The following is a 25,015-nucleotide window of genomic DNA, read 5'->3' as shown; positions in this document are numbered from 1 at the left end:
TAGGAAAGCTGCTCTAGAGACACAAATATTACAAATGGAGAAACTACATAATTACCATCTAGCTCGATCTCCAGTGATTCCAGTGGAGTGATCCCCTGGTTTTGAAAACTTGTACCATGAAACATCTCATATCACTGTTTTAAACATCTAAATGTTCTTTGTAGGCCCATTTATGACACATACAGGGGATCATAGTGGTCCTCAAAGAGAGTACTACAAATGACCAGATGAGGAAAACAGCCTTATTTGAGCCCTGTAGACAAAACAGTGCTTAACTCTCACAGTACCAGGGATAGCCCCACTGCAAGGGTAAGTTTGTGATTTTTTAAGTACATTCTCCAATCTTATTGGCTTGTTCTTTAAACTGGAAATAAAGGAGAATAAAGCTTCTTTAAAGTATTTTCAACAAGTACAGGAAGTTGTCAATTGGGAGTAGGAGTTCCAGTGGCAAGAGAATAGGCAACTGTGGTAGAGTGGTGCCATTATCTACAGTGGTGAAAAGAGTCAGAGACATCACACATGCAGAGCTAATCTCGTTTGTACAGCAACATCCAGTTATTTGGGATATTAAGTGCCCTGGATAGGCTGACCGAATTTTATGAAGGAGAGAACGGAATGACATTGGAAAATCTCTAACGCCATATTGGATGACCATGTCTAACGGAACAAAGGACAGCCGAGGTAAGTTTTAGTCAGTGGTCGATAGTGATGAAGCTTGACTTGACTCAGTTCACATAAGTTTGTCCAAGCCCACTCAAAACTCTCACTGCCACCCCTCCTACTGAACCAATCAGTTGAGGGGAGCTTTATGTCACAAAGGGACTGGGAATGCTTTTGCCAAAACTGTTGGCACAGATTGGGTCAGGAGGAGGGGCTGGTGGTTAGAGTTTTGAGTTTGCACAGAACAGAGTTTGCACCAAGCCCAGTCTTACCTCTAGTGGTCAGTGTTTGTGCTCCCTTTTGTGGTCACATTACATGCTCTCCTTAACAACTTCAGTACCAACATCCCCCTTCATTACCAGGCCTGTAACCAGTTTTAAGAGCTGTGATTGTTTTACCAATAATTGTCAGTCATGCAATACTGTGCCCAAACCATTATTTTTAGACCGATGCAGTTTTCTGGTTGGGTTTTCTATTTATTTCCATAAAAAAAAAAAAAAAAAAGGAAAAAACGTTAAAAAAAAATAATAATTCCATACTTTGTTATAAAACAGCAAATAAAAATGCCAGGACAGTACGAAAACACCTGAAATGACCACTTCTTTGGAAAGTACCCAGCCCATCCAGCTGTCACATGGGGATTCTGGCTGACAGCTGAACTGAATGTAAACAAAGGGATGGAGTCACCGGAATTGACACGATTCTCAAGAGAAACGAGCCAAATGGGAACAGGAAGTGACGTGGTTGGTTGGCTCACTTCCCTATTTAAACCCGGCTTGCGTGCCCATTAGTTACTGGATTGTTTTCTCAGCCCCTTATTGTGCTTTGGAATCCCATTTTTGCCTTGTACTGTCTACTACTGTTTTGTCTGGAGTTTGGCCCGTTTCTGCTGAACAACCTTCCCTGATTGCTGCCTGCCTTTTTGACCTCGGACTGTTTATTGGAATCTGCCTCTGCCTAATCCCTCGGTACTGCATCTGCTCTCCTGGTTTTGACCTCGGCTTGCCTTGACCTTGATTTCTGGATAACCCTTCTGCTTGCACGGCTTCACAACCATTGGCACTCGTGCCACTCAGTGTCTGCCTGGCCTCTGTCACCAACCTCAAAGGCCACACGAGGTGCAAGAGAAGTCTCCTCAACCACCCAGTCTCCCTACCAGGTACGTGATAGCCTCTGTCCCTGGGCTGTAGTCACTACTGGGGCCCCCGTCCGCCAGGATGCTGCTTATATGGCTCAATAACCCTTTGAGCAACAGGAGAGAGACCTAAACAATCTCTTAAACACTATAATGGAACTTCCAGCAAAAGAGACATTTGACTTTGTATTCTACCGGTCAAAAGTTTTAGAACACCCCCATTTTTCCATTGTTTATTGAATTGTAAGCAATTCAAGTCCAGTGAATAACCCCAAAGGTACAAAGGTAAGCGGTAAACTGCCAAAGGTGTAACAAAAACTGAAAAAGTAGAACCGAAGAAGTAATGGGTTAACACCTCACAGTTGTTCTGCAGCAATGCCAGTAAATGAAGCCTTGAAAGGTTATGCTATCAATTCCTACAGGTGTCCCAACTTTTGTTGATTACTCACAAGCCCTCTGTCTGTATAGAAGCAGTGTTGGAACAGACTGTGCTACTACACCCTCTTAAGCAATATTTGGACAGTGTTGTACTGCAGCAAGTAGTATATTGCTCTCAAAATGACAAAAAAAAGGCAATCAACAAAGGAAGACAGACCGACAATTCGAACCCTTAAAAGTGTAGGTCTTTCCTTTAGTGAAGTTACAAAGAAAGTAGCTTCCTACACCATCAAAAAGCCTTTGGAAACTGGAGGAAACTGATAGGAAGACGTCTGGCAGACCCAAAGCCACAACAGAATAAGAAGACAAGTTTCTGAGAGTCAACAGTTTGTGTGAAAGGCGACTCACAGGACAATAGCTCCAAGCACAGCATAACACTGATCCAAGTAAGTAAGTCTCAGATTCATCTTTGAAGAGAAGACTTCAAGTTGCAGGTTTGACAGGTCAAGTGGCAGTAAGAAAGCCATTGCTAAGATGGCAAAATAAGAAACAGAAGCTTGCCTGGGCCATAAAGCACCGCCAGTGGACTACTGAAGACTGGAAGAAGGTCTTATGGACCGATGAATCAAAATTGAGATTTTAACGTGCAAGGTTTTTGTACGCAGTTGAGTATTAGAAAGGTCGGTACTTCGGTGTGTGGCACCAACTGTCAAATATGGAGGAGGAAGTGTGACGATCTGGGACTCTTTTGCTGGATCCAGAGTTGGCAAATTGCACAGAGTGAGTGGCACTCTAAAACAAAGCTACTACCACAGCATTTTGCAGCGCCATCAATACCCTCTGGTGTACGCCTAGTTGGTCAGGGGTTCATCCTACAGCAAGATGACCCAAAACATACCTCCAGGCTGTCAGAACTTCCCTAGAAAAAAAGAACAAGTAGGCTTCAAATCGTGGAATGGCCAGCAGTCTCCAGACTTAAACCCCATCGAGGTGGTTTGGGATGAACTGGACAGAAGGGTGAAAGCAAAGCAAAGCAACCTATAAGTGCAACACGTTTGTGGGAACTTCTGCTAGTGTTGGAAAGAATTTTGTTAAAGAAAACGATTCCATGATTTCTTTTGCATGTCTAATTTTTTATTTGTTCTATGCTTTATTTTCAGAGTACACTGAGACATTAAACTGCGTAAATTTCAATAAAAACTGGAATAATGGGGTGCTCTAAAACATTTGACTGTATATATGCGTTACTGTTGACACTAAATTACATTTCGGGTAGAAAGTATTATAAAGTCATCAAAAAGGAAAGGATATTTTTAATTCAGTGTATTGTATATTAAGTAAAACTTCATATATGAATGAATAAAACAAATGAAAACAAATCAGCTTACATATAAAATAGATAAAAAAATAAGTCTTAATAAGAGGTGTGATGAAGAGTCAGACTCTATCTGGGAGAGTTTTGGATGGGGTTGTTGTAGACTCCCAGAATCCATAACTCCAGGCAGGGTTTGTCTTTTCTTTGGGACAGATGGGATCTTCTTTTGATAATAGATTTGGATGGGCATATCATTACTTTCTAGGTTTTAATTAGAAAGAATAATGAAAAAGTAGAAAATAATGCATTTTCCTGAAGTCTTTCCCCAACGCTGGGAATTTGTACAATCCCAGACATTTACCCCAATATATAACTAGTGAAACCTTTTGAATCAAAGGATATCTTATTGGTGCAATTTTATGTACGTGAAGTGAACTCAGTTGCCCTAAGCCATGAACTATATCACAGCTGCTGCCACTGTTTTTTCACAGCCCATGCCTGGCTTTACCATACAAGTGTTCAGGCTGCTATAGAGCCATTCGATCATATGTGCCCTCCTCTCTGCTGGCTATCCTGGGTTTCACAGTCCCAAGTGCAGACCCGGAAACAGGCACAGCAGGTGTCTGCGCCTCAATCGGAGGGAGTTCAGCACACTTCCAGTGTCTGATCTCCCCCCGATCACTGAAACCTGAAGCAGTGTGTACTGTACTGAAGCAGTGTGTGCAGTGATTAGGAGGTTTGGGATGATGGGATGGCAGACCGTATCTGGGTGCCTGGGAATCTAGATGAGGAAAGTGATGGAGAGGACCAGCATCAGCGAGGTAGCATGTCATCCAGGAATAGTGGGAGCAGCCGCCTTATTCTACTGGCGGACACAGCTCCTCAGGTGCAGGCCACTGGAATCCAAGGTCCACTCCACAGGGCTCAGCAATGTGGTCCTTTTTTAATGCATGTGCTGCAGACCACACTGTAGTGGTCTGCAGCCTCTGCCTGCAGCGTATCACGTGCTTCAAATCTACCAGTTATTTTGGTACCACATGCATGAGGAAACACATGGCCGTTCACCACAAATCTTTGTGGAAGCAGCGCATGAATACTACTAGTCAGCAGCCAAAGTCCCACAGTCCTCCTTTCTTGCAATTCTCTTGACACCTGTTCCACCAGTCCACAGGAATCTCCATCTGCATCCATTGCAACATCTGCAGCCTCCAGAATAAAACCAGCCCCTGACCACTTCTTAATTGTTTATATATTTGGAGAGAAAATCTGTCTCCCAACTTGATGAAAACCTGTCACTTCCCCAGTTATAATTCTGTCGCAGACCTGCCTCAGTTGGCTGCCCGGGATTACAGGCGCATGGGGCGCAAAACACAAAAAAAAAGTCACATATACTTTGGAAACGAAGGCAATGTGATTTGTGCTAATTCTGATGTTATTTTGTTTGATTCCAATTCCTCAGTAAATTTATCACAGACACGTTTGATTTCCATGAAGAATATATTGTTTTATTTTTAAATAAATAACTTATTGTGAATACATTACACAAAAATGTTGTAGTGTTGCAATTAACTTATTTATTGTAACTCTAAAACACAAAAGATTCGGGTTTTACAGCCAAACACCAGATAAAGTGATCATTTACACACCACACTAACTGGGTAAATGATTACTAAAAGCTGAGTGTTATGTATGGAGGGCGGCTGCAAAGTATACAAATCATACCTTGCAGCATGACATCTCCTACACATAATGCTGGTCTTCTGGGCACTGATGGGAGTGAGGGATGAGACTTGCTCTGTGATTGGAGGAGAGATGATGCCATATCCTCACCCCTTCTCTCCTCCTCAGGATACCTTGTATTCTTTGAGAAAAATACAAGTCACTTTGTGAATGGGCAAGTAGCCAGTAGGAGCGGGGATGTGACTGGAGCACTTTTCTGCCAAAGTCGCATCAATCACTTCCTGCAGCGCCCAAATGCTCAGCATTATGCGTAGGAAACAGCTTGCTGCAAGGTAAGATTTTCATAATTTGAAGCAGCCACCCACACATAACACTCTTTTTAATGATAATATACACACCCAGTGCAGTGTCTAAATTATATTTTGGGCAGAGTTTAGCTTTAAACATGTGTTAAGTCTAAGGTTTCAACATACTATGTGTGGAAATAAGACCAACCTTGAACATATCTGTCCATCTCCACTGCTTAAAGGCTATACAAGGACAGGATATTGGTGCGTACAGAATAAGTTTTCTTAATAAAATAAACAATTTCATTAAAACTGTCCTGTTACTATATATCTAAGCAATACAATGCAACCAAGAAGAGTACAAAATATAAATAATGATCTTGACTTTTTCTATTATCAAACTTTTAGTGTATTTAAGAAAATTGACATTAAAGTGCTCCCATGCTGGCGAAGCAACAGGTTCACTCTAGAGCAGAGGCGCCCACAATTTTTCGTCTGGAGATCTACTTTTCAAATGATGAGCTCAGTGAGATCTACCAACGAAAAAAACACCTTTATTTAGAAAATAAGCTCATTAAAATCGTTACTGGGGACTACTACCCCTCTCTCTCCTCCATCTGCTGTCTCTCTGGGCCGGTTCACACCACAGAGTCTGCTTGCCAGAGCATTCGGCCTCTGGAACGCAAGCTGGCCGGCTCCCTGCATTCAGGGGCGTGGCGGTGCATTGAAGTCAATGGCTGCAGTGCGATCGCAGGCACATTAGTAGGAGGGCGTGGCTGCAGTGCCATTTCAATGTACCGCCACGCCCCTTCCCTGAACACGAACACTCTGGAACGCAGACTTTGTGGTGTGAACCGGCCCTCTCTCTTGGCTGTCTCTTCTCTCTCCTGGCTGTCTTTCCTTACCTGCACTGCAGCAGCGTTCCGGGTGTCCTCTCAGGTGCGGTGTCTTGTCCTCCTGTGGTGCTCGTGTGGCCGAATGTGCAGACTGGGAGAGGTGTCCCGCCCCTTCCTGTCTGCAGCGTCTGACACATTCAGCCACACGAGCACCACTTGAGGGAGCTCAGGTAAGTGAGCCGATCGCGATCTACCAGTGTTCGCTTTGCGATCGACTGGTAGATCGCGGTCGACCAAATGGGCACCCCTGCTCTAGAGCCACCTCCTGTAGCTGCTTTTGTCTTACTTCCTGTCTACTCACATGTGGAAACGAAGAGAAACAACCTGTACTTCTGAGACTCAGGGAACTTCCCTTCATCCCACAAGAAATTAGGGGTGCTTGGTAACTGGCCACTCATACACTGACACTGTGACATGGGGCAGGGGAAGAGTCTTCATCTAGGATTTGCTTTAGGCTTACTTTACTCACTCCTGTGGGAGAACAGACCGTAGGTAGGTAAGAATAAAGAACAGGTGCACTTTAAAAGGACCTTGTTATTAGAGAACTTTAATTAAAACAGAATCACTCTTTTGAAGAAGAATCCGACAATTTGTGTCATATATGTGGCCCTTCTTTGTACTCTGTAGATAGTCTTCCAAACCCTATATTACCACAGGACACAATGGTAACATTGGAGATGGCAGGAGGAACCATAAGACATACCGGGGCAACCGCCACAAACTTGAATTCATTTACTGGACTCACGTTTACATTTACAGCATTTACATATAGACTTTGTTCTCATATTTTCAAACACGTTTTGTGCACTGTTCATATTTTGACCCTAGCGTTACATGCGATTTGGCAGCATTTATATAAACTAGCTATAGGTGTATATTGTTTGAGCGCTACACTTTATATATGTATAAGGAACCACAGGACACAGCGGGGCACCAGGTATCCACCATAGCTGAAGTGTCAGATTCCATTGCTAGCTTTAGCTTTGAAAGAGAGCGCACACTTCCAGGTATGTTGTATACATGGTCCTCCTCTGTACACTGTGGATCCTCCGCCAATCCCTACACTACCACATGACACAGTACTAACATAGGAGATGGCAGAAGGAACCACAGGACACAGCGGGGTACCAGGTATCCACCATAGCTGAAGTGTCGCATTCCAGTGCTAGCTTTAGCTCTGAAAGAGAGCGAACACTTCCAGGTATGTTGTATACATGGTCCTCCTCTGTACACTGTGGATCCTCCGCCAATCCCTACACTACCACATGACACAGTACTAACATAGGAGATGGCAGAAGGAACCACAGGACACAGCGGGGTACCAGGTATCCACCATAGCTGAAGTGTCGCATTCCAGTGCTAGCTTTAGCTCTGAAAGAGAGCGAACACTTTCAGGTATGTTGTATACATGGTCCTCCTCTGTACACTGTGGATCCTCTGCCAACCCCTACATTACCACATGACACAGTACCAACAAATGAGATGGCAGAAGGAGCCACAGGACACAGCGGGGCACCAGGTATCCACCATAGCTGAAGTGTCGGATTCCAGTGATGGCTGTAGCTTTGCAAGAAAATGAATATCTCACTCACCACACGCCGGAAAGGTAAGCATGAGTAATCTTCTTTTACAAGGTGGTTCTCTTTGACTTTGCATAATAAAATTGTTGCTTTAAGTCCCTACCTTTAGCCCTCACTCCCCTCTATATGTATGCTACTATAGCAGCTCTAGACGGTTAGACTGTGAGAGAGCTGTCACAATGATGTACCCAGATGCTGCAGTAAACCCCTTCTTTATAGTATTATGTTTACTGCTATGATACAGGTACACTTTAAAAGAAAAAAAATCAAGAAACACAGGTCTTTAAAATGAGAACAGGAAGTTGTCATAAAGTTGTATGCTCTTACCTCCATGTTCCAGATATCTGTGTCTTTTAAGTGCCGACTCATGAAACCTGAGTGTTCCCTGCTTGCTGCCCTTCTGTGCTGACTATTGTTAGCAACATTTCAGCAGACATTCAAAGCAGTGACAGCAAATCCTGGGCCTAATCTCAGAATTCATGGAGCTACAAACAAGGGTGAATAGGTGGCTCGATACTTTGAAAGTGCAGATTTCCATATCAGGAGCTTGAAGGATAAATGCATTTTAATGATACCATCCAATTCCCAATCTCTGCACCTAAACTTAATATAATTTAAAATAAGAAGGGAAACTCAAACATATTTGAGGGCTGATGTGGAGAAACTGTTTTAGAACTACAATGAAAGGGTAAAGTGATTTAAATGGGGTCTTTTGGTTCACTGAGCTTCCTTTTCTTTGTTCCAGGAGGTTTCTTTTGGCTGCTAAAGATATCCAAAGGTTGACTCTGTTGAAAAAGGATACAAATTATAAACAGTTGAGGACATTGTGCGTCACATATGACAATGCTCATTACACAGCTGGGTTTGATGAGTAAACATGTGCCAATTGTCTTAATCACCCAAATAATTTAAAATTATCAACTGCAGTTGGTGTCAAAATGTATCCCATCAACAGTGTTAGCCTGTTTGGGGGATACACATATATTTGTAGTTTAGTCTAACCACCAAAATGAAGCAATATTAGGTACAATAGTTACTTTTCCTGCTATTTCCTGCGGGAGGGGGCGTGGCAGTGCATTGAAGTCAATGGCACAGCAGGCATGCCCCCCGCCCACAGTGCGATCGCCTGCACCCGGAACCCAGGCACATTAGTGCCTTCGTTCCAATTCCGATCCACAAAAATGCTGCGAGCACTATTTTTGCAGATCGCACTGGACCAGAATGCAGGCACTAATGTGCCTGCGTTCCGGGTGTGGGCGATCGCACTGTGGGCGGGGGGCATGGCTGCGGTGCCATTGACTTCAATACAACCCCATACCCCCTGAACGCAGGGAGGCCACCTTTCCATCTGCGGCGTCTAACACATTCAGCCGGAAGCCGCACGAGCACCGTGGGAGCATAGCCATAGCCAGCTCCTTTTGCGCCCGAGGCAAGAAAAAAAACGCCCCCCCCACCCCCAACAGGTGTGTGATGTCACCCAGCGCCCCGCCTCCAGGATTTTTTAAAACATTTTTTACTATTTTGTATTTTATTTTTATTATTTGTTATTTAAATTTTTAAATTTTAATGTATTTATTTTTTACTGTTGGGGCGGCTTTGGGGAAATATTAGGGGTCTAAACAGCCCCCTGATATTTCCCTTTTAAAATAGAAAAAGAATTTGAGGACACAAAGTCCTCAATCCCTTTTTCTGCAGCCTCTATTCTAAATGGATGGAAAGCACAGAGGCTTCCCATTCATTCAGAAAATATTTTACTATCAAGTAGTTTCTGAATGGGGAGGAGCCTCTGTAGTGAGTGCTTCTCACCATTGAGAAACTCATGAATAAACAGGAAGTGATGTAAATCACATCCTGTTCATTTATAACTGGGGACACATGTGTCACCAGTTATTTACAAACACTGGAGTGATCAGCTGATCGCTCCAGTGTTTGTCCTGCACCGAGGTCTGGTACATATCACTCATATGTACCGATCCTCTGCCGCTCGGCCACGCACACGGGGGCTCAGCTTCTCCCATGGATCCCCCCTGCTCTCCCCCGGGCAGAGGCAGCGGGGGATCCGACACGAAGCACTTCAGCGAGAGGGGGGGCGGAGCCGCTGTCACAGAACTAAGGCCGAGCGGTGAGAGGAGAGAGAAGCGCCGGCTGTCAGATCCAGACCGAGCGTGTCTCTCTCTCTCCTCACCACTAGGCATTAGTTCTGTAATATCGGCTCCGTCCTCCCCCGCCGCTGGTTCCTTCACTTCTTCTCGGATCCCGCTGCATACAGATGGTGAGAGCAGCGGGGATCCAGAGAAGCCCCACCGGCGGGAGGAGAGGACATCGCGATCTACCAGTGATCGCTACGCGATCGACTGGTAGATCGCGATCGACCTAATGGGCACCCCTGCTATAGAGAATCCAGCAAAAATATTAACAACCTCCCCTGGCCCAGCTGAACTGGATATGCTTTAAAGCTTGTGTCTATGGGCTTTGATGGGTAAGTGCAGCTTGTGAGTTCATCAGAATTCATTGCAGGTGCAGTTAACCAGCTTCAGTTGCTTCTGCATGCCCACAGATGTAGTGGGAGAGAAGCAATTCTGAAGCAAACAAAAGCTGCTGACACTGGCCTTAATATTGGTTCCCATTCCCTAGTCTTGCTACCTCTCTTCCCCACCAAGACATTGTAAAAGCTTGTGAATTCAGGGTTATCAGCTTCTTATTACTTTACTTACAGTGACAATCTGGTTTCCTTCCACTAAGCATTACAAAGGACAACATTTTTTCTTAATTTTGAGTGATAACTCTAGGGAGCTTTTCTTCACTTTTATCACAGTGATAATGTCCCTTTGTGCCTTCCACTGTTTATAACACATGTGAATTCCTATTACCTTCTGTGTACTTATCACCGTGAAGAGGATGAACAAAATATTCCCTTGTTTTTAGTTCCTACCTGACTTATCACCGTTAATGCAAGTGATAGGAGGTGAAAAAAGTGTTTTCACCGCTTTTCACCGTATTAAAAGTACAGCCTGTAAAATAAAAATATGGTTGCTGCACATTTTTACATTGCAAATACACTCAATATAATTTTGGTGCAAACAAACACAATTCCCAGTTTTTTTGTAAAATTCTAAAAATGCAATTGTGTCCAGTAGATAGATACAAACACAACAAGCCATAAAATGTGCTTGCAAAACAGTGAAAACATTTAACACAGGTAGTGGTTCCCGGAAATGTCAGGTGTGGGTGTCAGGGGCCTGGTGATAAAATTAATAATAACATAGACATGGTCAGGTGTAAAATGCTGTGATTATGAAATACTTACGCTTGCAGAGCATTCACTTCCTGCTCTGAAAGGGAAAAATTACTGCAGTTTGCCAAAGCAATGCACACTGGGATTGCCTTGTCATCAGCAGAGCATTGCTGGGAAATCTCATCTGTAATCTCAGGGAAAGGCATTTTCCTCCCCTGAGATGATGTGCATGGTCACATGTCCTAGTCACATGTGCCAGTAATCCAGGAAGTAATAGAAGATCTAGTAATCTGCCCTTAATAAACATGGCCACTGTCAGAAGACTGGGGAAGAAAAGAGAAATAAGGAATGCAAAGCCGGCACTTATCTAGAAGTATGTGTGTGTAGTTTGTCATTACTAAACATTTCTAAAGGTGCGTTTGTTGTTATATTAAATATAAGGCCCGCTTTAAGCAGGGATGAGCTCAGGTTTGGAAGTACCATGGGCCATCTGTCCAATCAGCTGCAGCCAGGGCATTCTCTGCCTCGCAGCTGCACATAAACAAAAGGGCGGGATGCTTGTGCTGATGTCACTGACCTTATATGGCAACATGGCCATATTAGGTCAATGTTGTTGATCAACTTTAGTCATGTGGGCATATAAGGTCAATGGCATCACCGCATGCCGCCTCTTTGCTTACGTACAGCTGTGGGCAGGGGAATTCCCCGGCCGCAGCGGAAGGAGCTTCCTTCCTGTTCAGAGGAGCTCAGATTCTGACCGGGTACAGGCTGAGCCTGAACTCATGACTGGCTAAATGGTATCTCAAATCTCACCTCAGATTTTCCTAGCTACTCTTTTTATTTGGGTAGGCAACTATCTCCACAACTTTTAACCGACACTAGAATGCCCTTGATGAAACACACACAGGATTCATATCCCTTGTGGTTGTTGAGAAATATATTTAAATGAACTTTTCTGTGCCAGGGGTTCAGCTCTAAAATAAAGAAATAACAATGATGATACCTCCTTGCTGGCTTGTCTTTTGTTTCCTGCTCTGGAATTGTTGGCCTGGGGTTTCTCTGCTGGAAGTGGCTTCTGAAAACAAACACAACCAATCATATCCAATGCATACCAGGCAGCAAAGTCTATCATATGTACATAAATACGTGAATGTGATCAGTTCATATATTTGTGGTAATCTGTAAAAAGAATAATACAATGTTTGATCCTGCTTATTGCATCACATCTTCCCTTCCATTCTGAATATGTGCTGAAGATGTGATCAAGAGTTAGGGCATATACTACATGCCCAATGGGTGGGTAACAAAATTAAAGTGTATGTCAAGCCAAAAACATTTTGCATCGTTTTGGATAGAGGAGGGAAGGATTAAAACTTTTGTCAGGTTTTTACTGCTATCCATGGATCTGGTAAAGAGATTGTCCTTCACATCCTGACCTGCAGACAAAGCTTTTACCAGACAGGAAGTGAGGAAAAATCTGCAAAAGGGACACAGGCCAAAATAAAAATCTGACAGGGGTTCTCGTCTTCCCCTACTCTATTAAAAAAAATCTTTTACATTTTTTTCTGTGTCGTTGTTAGTTAGTTCCCCTTACTTCCTGGTAAAGCAAAACTTTTTTTTAGCAGGAGAGGAGTGAGGGTAAAACTCTCACCACCTTATCCAAAACTAAGAAAAAAATGTCAGCTGGACATTCACTTTGAAGAGACACTGTTACCTTGCTTATTCAGCTGCACTGGATGCTGTGTTGGTAACTCGGGGGATCAGTGATGCCTCTTTCTCTGGTCATGTGACTGCCTGCTAGGCCCAGGGATCGTCACAGAGAAGTAGGTCATACTAGTTATTGGATGATATTATGGCCAACTGCAGAGCACCAAGGAGTTGCAAGGGATCGCATGTAAGTTGGGTTTGTGGGAGTTGAAGGGGCGGACCCTGCACGGGCAAGGTGACATTGTCTCTTTAAAGTGACACCAAACTCAGGAATTAAATCTTGAAAATCAATTTAAGTACCCTAACTATTAACATAAATGTATCTTATTGGTGTATCATTCAGCTGTAAATCCTCAAATCATCTCTAAACTAGTGCCGACACTGTCCTTCCTTCTGGCTACTTGGTCCCTGTGTAGTACATCAGGAGAGCAAGATTGGAGAGGTGGCTACTTTACAACACACACAGGGACCATGGGGAACAAAGTAGCCACCCTCCAGAAGGAAGGACAGTGTCAGCACCAATTCAGAGATGATTTGAGGATCTACAGCCGAGTGATACACAAATAAGATACATTCATGTTAATAGTTAGGGTACTTGAATGAAGAACTTGTGAGATACCTTTTTATGTTCTACAATTGAATAACTCGCTTCAGCATACAGAGATCTACCTCAATTTCCCGTGTTAAAGTGACTATGTTACCATAAGCGATGTGTAAGGAAACGAGTTAACACTTTCCTTTCCCACCACCCGTGCTTCGGCTCCTCACTCACCGGCAGAAGGCTCTATAGCAAATGCACACTTCCATTTGTCCCCCGCTGCTTGCTATGGTTTCTTCTGCCAGTCACTACCAAACACAGTAGTGACGGGCCAGTGAACCGCAGAGTATGTTAGAACTTTGTGGCAAAATTTCTGCACTTCTGTAAAGAGCTCTGCCAACCAGCTGCAGTCATTATAGACAAAGTCCCCCTCTCTCTGTTAAGCTGCCCATACACCTTACAACCATCGCACGACTTTCGTTGTGCGATGGTTGAAAGGTGATTCAAATTTCGTACGACCTGCCCAATTGGACAGGCAGATCGTACTTGCGATCATCGCAAGTCCTCCCCGCTGAGGGGAGGGCTTACAGATGATTGCAATGGTGAGCGGGCAGTGTGCGCTTGTGCACCTCGGACTGTGCGGCATTTGTCTTCCGAGCACGCCACTAACCCACGGAAAATCGGGTTTTCTAGCGTGCACGTAAGACGAAAGTCCTGCGACCTTACAGTTTTTGCGGTCGCACGCTGCCCATACACCTTACGATTATCGCACTAATGCGGGATCACCCCGCGATTATCGCATGATAATCGTCAGGTATATGGACAGCTTTAGGTATGTAACTCCACTAATATTACAGAGAATGCAGCACAAGGTCTGCAATATCCAAGCTGGTCAGCATAAGAACCAGGAATTAGGATGATGAGGAGATCTTCCTGTGCAACCAACACCAGCTGCAGCTAAGATGTCACTTTTTCTGTTAGATATAGAAATTTTCTCTCTCTATTTTCAGCACTCTTACTGCTTACCCATAAGCCTATGTTTGCTTAGCATGTATAAGAGAAGGTCAACTTAACTTCTATGTGTTCTGGGTGTGCATTCAGTACTGGGACACAAAGGAAGAAATGCTAACTAATAATAGAAACCTGTCTCATGTCCAAAGCAGGTGTCTATTCATAACTTTTTAGCTAATAGAAATGAGAAAGCTTTTTATATTTTTATGCATACACAACGGTAGAATTCTTAAAATGCTAGACAATCTTTGTGAGCGATTATCACTTGTGCTGCTTATTGCTCACTTGCATAGAGATAACATTAGCAGTGCTTGACGCGGTTGCATGTCCTGTGTTATAAGTGTTAAGGCCACCAAAATCTTATATTTCAGTTTGTATTAGTGGTCTTGTTTTAAAACAGTGGAGTCCCTGGTTCGAATTACAGTAAGGACTGTATCTGCATGGAGTTTGTATGTTCTCCCTGTGCTTGCCTGAGTCTACTCCACTTTCCTTCCACACTCCAAAAGACATGCTGTTAGGTTAATTGTCTCCTGTCTAAATCGGCCCTAGTGTGTATGCATGTGAGATAGGGATCTTGGACTGTAAACTCCTTGAGCTTAATAAATAAATGTATCTGTCGTTAGATGTCTTGCCTGTGGCTGTCAGGGTTTTGCAATGGCTTATGGGACTTGCTGTTCAACAACAGCTGGGGGGCTGAAGTTTGGATACCCCTGGGTTAAAAGGTACTCCAACTGCTTTTGTCCCTCTGTCTGTCTTACTTGCGAGGGTGTGGGTGTCTGTCAGGACCCTGTGGGGGCTCTCTGAGGTCACCACTGTTACCCCTCTGTGGGATAATGGCAAATTGCCAGAAGTGCAAAAATTGCGAGATTCGGTCACATGGGAGAGAGAGGGGGTACATCTTATCTCCCAGATTTATGACGACGGTGTGCTGTGCTCGTTCCAGCAACTCCAATCTAAATTCAGCCTCAGGAAGAACCAATTTTACCAATACCTTCAGCTGAGACATGCTCTTTCTGCACACCCTGGGGTTGGCCCAATCCAGATATCTAAGGTGCCACTTCTTGAACGGATTGCAGTATCCACGCATGCCAAGGGAGTCATTTCCCTATTATATTCTCACATACTCTCCCATTTCTCATGTAAATACCCACTCCGCTGCAGGTCGGAGTGGGAGGAGGACCTGGGGGCCCTTACGGAGGAGGAGTGGGATGGTGCCTTAGCCGCGGTTGGGGCCTCTTCCCTGTCTGCCTCCCACAGGCTGTCCCAGCTCTTCATCCTGCATCGCACCCCGGAGTTCCTCTTTAAAATTGGATTCCGGTCAGACTCCAAATGTCCTAAATGTGTTCGAGCCAATAATGAAACTGTCACGCGTCGGCTCAATAGATTGCGAAGTGATACACACACACCGTTGCTCGCTCACTTCTTGATCATCTCCCGACAGAGAGCAGTGACGATCAGTCACCTCTCCCCACAGGGATTCCCCGCTCCGATCCTGAAGCACTGACTGGAGGAATGGAAGGGGGCCGTTACAGCTGGCTCTGCCTCTAGATAGGCAGAGCCAGCTGTCACTCACACAGCTGGGTGGATCTCGACAGTAATGTCGGGATCAGTCCCGGCTGCGGCGCTCTCAGGATACCGCTAGCTATAGCTCACGATATACTGAGCTTTCGGTCACGAGGGGACACTAGTTTATGTCCTTCCGTGACCCTTAAGAGAACTATGGGGAAAAACACTTACCCAATAGTTTTCTTTTAATACAGTGCCAAATTATCGTTGCCAAAAAAAAAAAGAATCTTGTACAGCAAAATGTCTGATATATTATGTTATCAACTTGAATTTACCAAACATAAGCAGGGATTTATCAAAACTGGAGCAGAGAAAATCTGGAGCAGTTGCCCATGGCAACCAATCAGCTTCTCTCTTTCATTTTGAAAACTAAACTGAACAGGTGATTGCTTGTCATGGACAACTGCTCCAGATTCTGTCTGCTCCAGTTTTGATAAATTCCCCCCATTGTGTCATCGTTTACAGTGATGAGAGATATTTGGAGAACACTTTGCATTGATAATGTTTTACAATATGACGCTGACCAACCTTTTCTGAAATGATCCGTCCGCTCCTGGTTCTGCGCTCGGTGGTAATTGATCTAGTATTGGCAGGCTAGAACAGGCAAAAATGGCCTGATTCAGAGTAAACAACTTAACAACAATAATTAAACATATTTTGATTAAGTTTACTTTATCTTTTACTGACTTATATTTTAAGCTAAATCGACTCTATTTATTGTTTTTACCCAAGGGCAAAAAAAACAGATTATATACTGAAGCATCCAATGCACTTACCTGTACAAGTGTGCACCTATGACAATCGTCCATCCAGCAGCACTTACAGAACGTCTCTTTAAAGTCTACAAACCTACTATATACTTATGTTCACAGCACTCCTATCACGTACCTGAGGCTGAGACTGGAAGATGGGGAGGCGTCTCTTGCGATTCGTGTCCTGCGACCCCTGGAGTTGGGAACAGAAAGGTGCAGGGCAACGAGGAGCACGAGTGCCGTAGGCTGGAAACAACTACTGCGTGATGACAACAGTGAAGAGAAGTCAGGAAGCCAAGGTCAAATCCGGTCGGGCAGGCGAGGTACAAAATCGTAAGGCAAACTCAATATCCAGGAAACAGGCCGAGGTCAGGGGCTGGCAGCAAGCAAAGAGTAGTCCAGGGCAATCCGAGTCAAGGCAGGCTTAAGTAACAAATACAGAACACAGGGCACAAACACCAAGCTGACAAGACCATCAGCAATGCAAGAGAGGCTGGCTCCTCCTTTTATAGTCCCTGGCTTACAGACAGCTACCTCACTTCCTGTGTTTTCCCGCGCATCTTGCCGCGAATCTCGCGCATGCGCAGTTTGCCGCGATTCTCGCAGTTTGCAATCGTGCCTTTACAACTCCCCAGCCACTCCTTCCTTCCTACCCCATGTAAGCTCTGTTTCAGAGCTTATACACAGATGCAATGATGTCACTCCCTACCTCATGTGACAGTGTACGGTTCTGGTGATTGGATGCTAGGTCCGAGCATCATTAAGGGGAGATCACATATTCCCCCGTATTCGGAAGCACAAAGTATTTTGTGGAGACTGCGTTGGAGGAAAGAGCAGTGGGGGAGTGCGGTCAAGATGAGTAGGAATGGGTCAGGAGTTTTGCATATATCTACTGCAAGCAAGCAGTAGATATATGCAAAATGATTTTTTTTAAAAGGGTTTCAAAGGGTTAATACCTACCTGTGTCGCCGCCAAGCGCTCCCGTCCGAACATCTGAAAATGTAATGGGCGGCCGCAAAGGATCTTGGGGCGGGCGCATGCGCAGTTCAGATGTTGGCCCGGGAGACAAGGAGAGACACAAGGTAAGTCTATGGACAGCGTGCACCCGCACAGACACCAGGGGACATGAGCGAAGAGGAGGACAGAGGAGTCAGCGCTGGATCGGAGACCCGCACCCAGCGCTGGAGGGACAGCTGAAAAGGACAGAAAAGAAGATCGGCTTAAGAGACATCATTTAAGCTAAGTCCTTACTTTAGCACTGCGTGGGGGTCTTTTGCCCTAATGTCACTTTAAAGATACCCTGTCACAGTGCCCTTCATGGGCGAAGTGACAGAGACTTTGTAAAGTGGGCCTAGCATTAAAATTCACACTTTGCATGAATCCGTAAACAATGTCAGCTTTATAAATCACAGTATTATTTTGAGTAAACAAACACAACATTCTTTTCATATGTACAAAATGACTGCTCCCAGCCTATTGCAGGCTATTCTCTTTAGTCAGAGAAGATATACATTACGGTGTCCTTTGTTATTTTACAGTAAACATTGTCAGCATTTCTTATATTTAACAGAACTGATGTGTCAGCTATGGGTGGAGTCTAAATCAATCATCAACTTCTTAAAATGTGCCTATTCTGCAGAAGTCATGCCTAAGAAAAGTGAAGCAGAAGGCAAAGAACTAGTCACCAGTGTAGGTGGCCTTAACTTGGTCTTTTCCAGTAGACCAGCTTACTGAATTGCTTACTTGTGGCTGAATTGGACTATCGTGTCCTGGATGATGAGGAATGTAATGCGTTGGGGGGTGCCCATGGGGGGACCCAATATAGCATGGTGTCACGTGAAGCTTATTGCACCATGGTTCTGTGTGAAGGTGGCCATCTTGGTAGAAGTGCAGAGCTTAGGTTCCTCATATCGACCCTCCTCCTTCCCAAGTCCTCATCTGTGAGCTGCTGACAACTGCGGCATTTATGGTTCTTTCCATGTGTGATGTCCAAAGGTCCCACCTATTTCTTGTGGGAAGTGGTAAGAGCCCATGGCTGTGATTTTGGAGGAGGACAAGGGTAAAGACCTTTGGACATCACAACTTTGTGACATCCAGGATGCATCTTGCAGCCCAAACTGTCAGTGATGGAACTACAACTTGTGAGGCTGATCATTTGGAAAAGTCTGAACCTTGTATCTCCCATGTGCCCAACACTACATGCAGCATACGCATTGACTGCAGTGAAGAACAGAACATTGTGTAGACTTTGTACTGCATTTGACAGCAATATCTGGATTAGAAAATTGAATAAGACCCCTTTCACATGGATGCCTATCAATATCCGATCAGCAGAGGATCTATGCACAGATCCCCTGCCAATCAGAGCAGTTCAGAACGGATGTTACTGTTGTGACATCCATGTCTGTCTAGATATTTCCTCCATCTTGCGACTGTACTGGACCCATGTTAGGACTATGGACATAGGACATGTGTTTGTTTACATCAGATTACCCCCGATCTGTTATAATGAGGTCCGCCAAAACGGAATTTGGTTTTGCGGACCTGGCTGGAGTCAGGATTAATCGGATTTAAAAAGACGCATGTCTGTTTAGGTCCAGTTGCCCATAGGTTAAAATTGGGCTTATGATCAGATCCGCCGGAAAAACTGACAAGTGGACCTGATCTGACTGCCAGTCTGAAAGGGGCCCCTAAGCCCGATGTTAGAGTATGGGCAGCCGGATCTAAACGGATGGGCGTCCACTTACATTCGGTTAAAACAAACGGATTAGAGACTTGATCATGCCCGATCGGAGGGTAGCCGGATGTAAACGGACGTCCATCCGTTTAAGTCCGACTGCTCATATACTAACATGGGACTGGTAATGTCAGTTTTTGACTCCATCACAAGATGAAGGAAAAACACTGCACAGACACGGATGTCACCACGGGGACATCCTTTCCAATCAGAAGGGGGTCCGAGCACGCATCCGCTCCTGATTGGACCATGTGAAAGGGCCCTTATATGTATGTAGCTGTTTGCCTACACTTACACATTAACTTTGACTTGTCACCTTGTGCCTTCTATAATACATTAAGATTCCATATCTCTATCCATCTCCCTAATAATCTACAAACATTCATTCACTAATAAGCTTTTGTTAGTCATGACATCACATAAAAAGAACATTCTTTATAGAAAAAAGAATATTGTTAGACAATACCTGTGGTGGCTGATTAATATCATGCTGAGTTTCCATCATTCTATCCTCTTGAGAACTGAGACTGAGATCTGAAAATGGGATCAGCAATGTTAAACATGGACATAACATCTGCAAGGTCACTCACTTAGATCACAGTAGACTTGTAGTTTTGTGTTCAAAACTAATAGTAAATAAACGTAAATCACCGGCACACACTTGAAGGGTTTTTAAAGTATTGATATGTTTATTCAATACCCAATGTCACATACTGTCATACGGTGCTAATGTTTCGGGTCCGCACACAAAAGTTTTATTGGTGGATGAATTAGGAGATACAGTAACACGGTGTCACTGTCGCTCTGATGAAGGATCCCTGTGCGGTCCCGAAACGTTAGCACCGTATGACAGTATGTGACATTGGGTATTGAATAAACATATGTAATACTTTAAAAACCCTTTAAAGTGTGTGTCTGTGATTTACTTTTATTTACTATTTGTGTTTTGCACGGCGCCATCCGTGTGGTCACCTTGGCACCACATATACCTTGTGGTTTTGAGACCGTGGCAGTGCGAATGGGATTCAGACTTTGTTGTGTTCAAAACTGACTGACAACTATTACCAAAACCAAAAATAAGAAAACAACTGAGGGGCACTATAATTCCTCTGCTCTGTCCATAGATGCAAAACAGGTTTAATGTATAAGATTTGCCAGTCTTTAAACCTCCAACAGAAAAGGAAACGGAGGCTAACAAATCTCAAACATAAGCAGCCTGGTTTACTGTCTTACTCACAAAGTTCAGAGGCGTACAGCACATATAATCCACATAGAAACACTCATATGTGTTTTGGGGCACACCCTTCACTGAGGCTCTGATGAAGGAGATGTGCCCCAGAAATGCGTCAGCTGTAGCTCCCTGAGACATGCTGGCTGGTCAAACTGACTGAATCTGTTTTACTGGGCAATGAGAACTTTGAGAAGGGGCACACTTGGCATTTTCTACTTGGAGTACTCATGAGTGTTTCATGTGGATTACATGCACTGTACATTTCTGAGCTTTGTGAGTATATATTTTTACATGTTTTTAACTATTATTAAACTATATTTCTCAGGGAGAAGGTGCTTTCTGTATGTTCATTTACATGTGGTAAAATACTTCCCTGTCAGCTTGAGAAGCTGAGCCCTCTGTGAAAAAAGTTTTATTGGTGGATGAATTAGGAGATACAGTGAGTCGGTGCCATTGATGGATTCTTATGTTTTACTGTATGCCTGCCTGTTGCAAAGAATCTGAGGTGCAGCCAGGTGTATACATCGCTCGTCTTGGTGTAGACGAGGTTGAAGAATGCCAGGTTCTAAGGAAAGTCTTCTGAATGACCATCCAAGCAGAGCTAACATGTTTGTCATTGTCCAGAGAAGGATCCAGCAAGAAGAGAAGAATTCTGTCACAAGGGGGACTCCCAATCCCTTCCACACACCCACATGGTGTCCAAAAGAGTCAATTTAGTCGAGGAGGGGTCCCTCAACGTGAAGGGAACTATGTTTCAAGTGAACAGATGGTAGTCCCAAGGATGGGGTTACTCCAGCAAGTAGACTACCCCAGGGACAGTAGGAAGAGTCTACACTAGCCGCCTGCAGAGGCTGAAGGATTATGGAAGGAACTACCCGATTGGAAAATCTCTGAAGAGAATAACGACCCCTTTCGTCATGCATGTCAGCTAGTTATCGTTCTGTCGTTAGCAACTAAGCTTCCCACTTATTGCAACAGATGCTCCAATCCATCATACTGCTAGGAAACAGGCCATGTACTGACTGCCTTGTAAGGACATTTATTTATTTGCTAATGGAAACACCTCAATAGAAAATAGAAGGTGTTATTTTTTCTTTGGACATTAAAATGATTAAAAAAACATGCAATGCTTTCCTGTCATTAATTAAATACACCCAGCACTGCTTCTTAATGCATCCTCTTTGTGAGGTCAAAACAGGAAAATCTGTAATATTAAATAAGTTTAATAATAAACTTAGACTACACCACAAACACACAAAGAAACTGTCTGCAGAGAAACAAATTTGACAGATGCCGCTAAGCTGAGCTCACAGCTCAATGTTAAATGAAGGCCCTCCTTACCATCTTGTCTTGAATTGTACTGTGATTGTAATGTCTTCCTTATATTGTAAAGCGCTGCGCAAACTTTTGGCGCTATATAAATCCTGTATTATAATAATAATAAGCTTCTGGAGTACCTCCCGAATTTGGAAGGTACAGCGCACTGACAAGCTGTTGAGCCATTTATTTGGGCCGCATATCACCAGCTGAACTGTACCGATTCCTGGAAACTCTGAAATGGAAGAGACCATTGAAACTTAGAAGGACCGCAAGATACATGTAGGACACGAGACCCTGCTATGGACTGAGTTGGAATGGAGCTGAAACAGCTATTTCTGTAACATCTGTAGCTAAAATTAAGTAAAATGATCCTTTTGTAATTTTAATTGTGTGTGCGTGTGTTATTTTTCACTAATGCTATATCAAGAGGCTAAAATGTAACCTGTGAGGTGTATCTGTTGTATTATTGGCATAGGTCAGCTATCTCTTTAACCCCTTCGTGACTGACGACGTACAGTGTACGTCGCCAGCATCGGGGCTGTTTAAACAGACTCCCGTATGACATTTTTCATGTTTTTTTTTTTTTTTACTATATAAAATCTTTATTTATTGGATTTATTTAAGCGTAAAAAAAAGACAGACAGAGACCACAGTTTGACATCCAAATAAGGGGGAAACAGTCCCCCGGTTAGTGTTTTAACATCAATCAGGTCAAACACAAAAATACTACAAGTGAGTAAGCGACCCACACGTAACCAGCAGGCTCGAGTTGGTGTACATAGACAATGTAATTGGCACATAAAGGCACCTGGACCTCCCTTAAGTTCTTAGTGCAAAAACAGAGAAGGAGAAATACCATATTACACGATCATGTAGAGCAGCATGCAAGGACTGAGTTCAGGTGTCTGGGTCAGTGCTAAACTGAGAAACGTAGTGCAGCCAAACAGCCCATTTGCGTGAAACTGATCAGATCGGTCATGACACATAGCAACCCATTCCTCGGCTTCCTGAACACATTTTTAATGTTAGCGACATCATATTACAAAATCACACTGGGTTTGAATGAACTATGAGAAATATGTAGGCTGCAATTCCTTTCTATCTCTGTTCAGTTTTAATATTTTGAATTATTACCTGAGGCAACTATGCAGATAAGGAATGTCAGAAAGTCAGAACTCCTGATCTGCATACTTGTGCTAGGTCAGGGGCCCGGAATAGACTGTTCACTTAAAAAAGTGAATGCTCACTTAGCATAGTGCATAGGGGTGAAGCCGTATTTACCCAGATGTGCCCAGTCATGTTCCATGGAAAAAAAAATTTAAACAGGATTGAATGACAAAATGATTGAATGAGTAAAGTGAACACATACTTATAAGTATTTGTTATTAGATACAGCACATTCTAATGCAGCAAATATTAGTTACTAAGTGTTATTGCATTTACTTTTGTTAAAAATAAATGTAGAGTACCTTTTTTTAAAGTTTTGTTAGCTGGTCACATGAACGCACAGCCTCCCTTCTTGACCCTTTTCCCCATAGCAGGGACATGTCTCCATAGTAAGGGGGTGGGCAAGTATATACAAGTCACATAGAGTCACCAAAACACCTGGCGAGCCTCTGCGCCCCATATGCATTTTGCTGCCCACTCACCCCTGCTCTTCTCCCTCCTCTGAATGGATCTGTCTACTGCTTTGGATCCCCGCCACCTCCTGCTTGTCTGGCCACTAAAATGAGACTTGTAGCTAACACTAATAATAGGAAAGAGTTGATAAGGCCGGTGGCATCCTTTGCTATACATAAAAAGAGGATCAAAAAACCAAACTGCCCAAAGTGGATCCAGGTTTAGTTTTGCTCTGATATCTCATGTCCTGTCTGTGTATTAACAAATAAGTAAAATGTAGAAACAGGAGTGAGTAAATACGACTATTTTACAAGTATCCGCTCAGCAGTCAAGGCAGAAAACCTGTGTTCCTTACCTTCCAAATGCAAAGATGAAGCTTCCTTCTTCTGTACATCAGCTTGATGATCACGCAGCGGCTCATCCTTCATGGAGGTAAATAGAAAAGAGAGACGTTTATTCTTCCTGCAACAGATTTCATTTCTGCCTATTGATTTTGCTTTTTTGTGTAGTAGAACGGAATGAGCTTCAGAAATCTAATTTCCAGACAGCACCAGGAAGATAATAACTAGGTTTCAGCATTTACAAGGTAAATCATAGAAATGCAGCTTTCAATAAATGTGCTGCTCAGTTTAAAATACAATGGATAAATTCAGTACATTATTAAACATGGGACTGCATAGAAAGTCTGATTAAATTAGATGAGAATGGTATTTGTTCATTTTAGTGCAATGTAAGAATAAGTAAATGGCAGTATTTAGCATCAACTTTATTGCTGTATAGATTATGTTCTTCTATAAAAAAAAAAAATGATCATGCCAGTAATACAGCATTCAGAATCTCTGGTAGAGGGATAGTCACTTTTAATGGCTTCCTTGCTTAAAGTGCACCTACAGTTAAATCCCCACCTCCCCCAAACCCTCTGCCTATGCCATTCCTTGAAGTAAGTAGATGTGAAACCCAACCAAAATGTGTTATTTTTGTCCTGTTAAGTTAAAGTATATCAATGGGCAAAATAAAAAGTATCACAGTTTGTCAATAGCATTAACCCAGCATTTGTAGTCTTTCTGAGCCCCCCTTGTAACATAGTTTTAGTATCTGTTAATCCTCTCCGTAGAACTCTTATTTGTCCACTTCCTGTAACAAGACAAGTATTTTACAGTAAGGACAAACATACTCTCCTTCTCATCCACTCAGGCTGGGTTCACACCTAGGCGGATTGAATATGCACGTTTTGCGCGCGTTTTTTAACCGCGATTCGCGGTGCGAAAACCGCGCGTTTCCGAGGGATACTTGGCTGTATCCCAATGGAACCGCCCGACCAAAACGCCCCAAAGAATTGCATGTACTTCTTTGGGCGTAGGGCGGTT

General features: G+C 43.5%; 1 protein-coding gene across 1 annotated transcript in view; it reads right to left on the bottom strand.

The window, feature by feature from the left end:
- Positions 1 to 8,629: 8,629 nt before the first annotated feature.
- Positions 8,630 to 25,015, bottom strand: part of HORMAD1 (HORMA domain containing 1) — a 42,872-nt gene continuing 26,486 nt past the window's right edge. The window contains exons 10-13 of the mRNA XM_018559893.1: positions 24,004 to 24,070; positions 19,944 to 20,011; positions 12,170 to 12,241; positions 8,630 to 8,716 (exon numbers count right to left, since the gene is read on the bottom strand). Coding sequence (XP_018415395.1) covers positions 8,630 to 8,716; positions 12,170 to 12,241; positions 19,944 to 20,011; positions 24,004 to 24,070 — 294 coding nt within the window. The remainder of the gene's footprint in view (positions 8,717 to 12,169; positions 12,242 to 19,943; positions 20,012 to 24,003; positions 24,071 to 25,015) is intronic.

This window comes from Nanorana parkeri, unplaced genomic scaffold (genome assembly GCF_000935625.1).
Source record: "Nanorana parkeri isolate BGI_ZX_2015 unplaced genomic scaffold, ASM93562v1 scaffold420, whole genome shotgun sequence".
Lineage (NCBI taxonomy): Eukaryota > Metazoa > Chordata > Amphibia > Anura > Dicroglossidae > Nanorana > Nanorana parkeri.
Note: the sequence above shows the minus strand (reverse complement) of the source record. Positions and strands in the feature narration are given on the sequence as shown.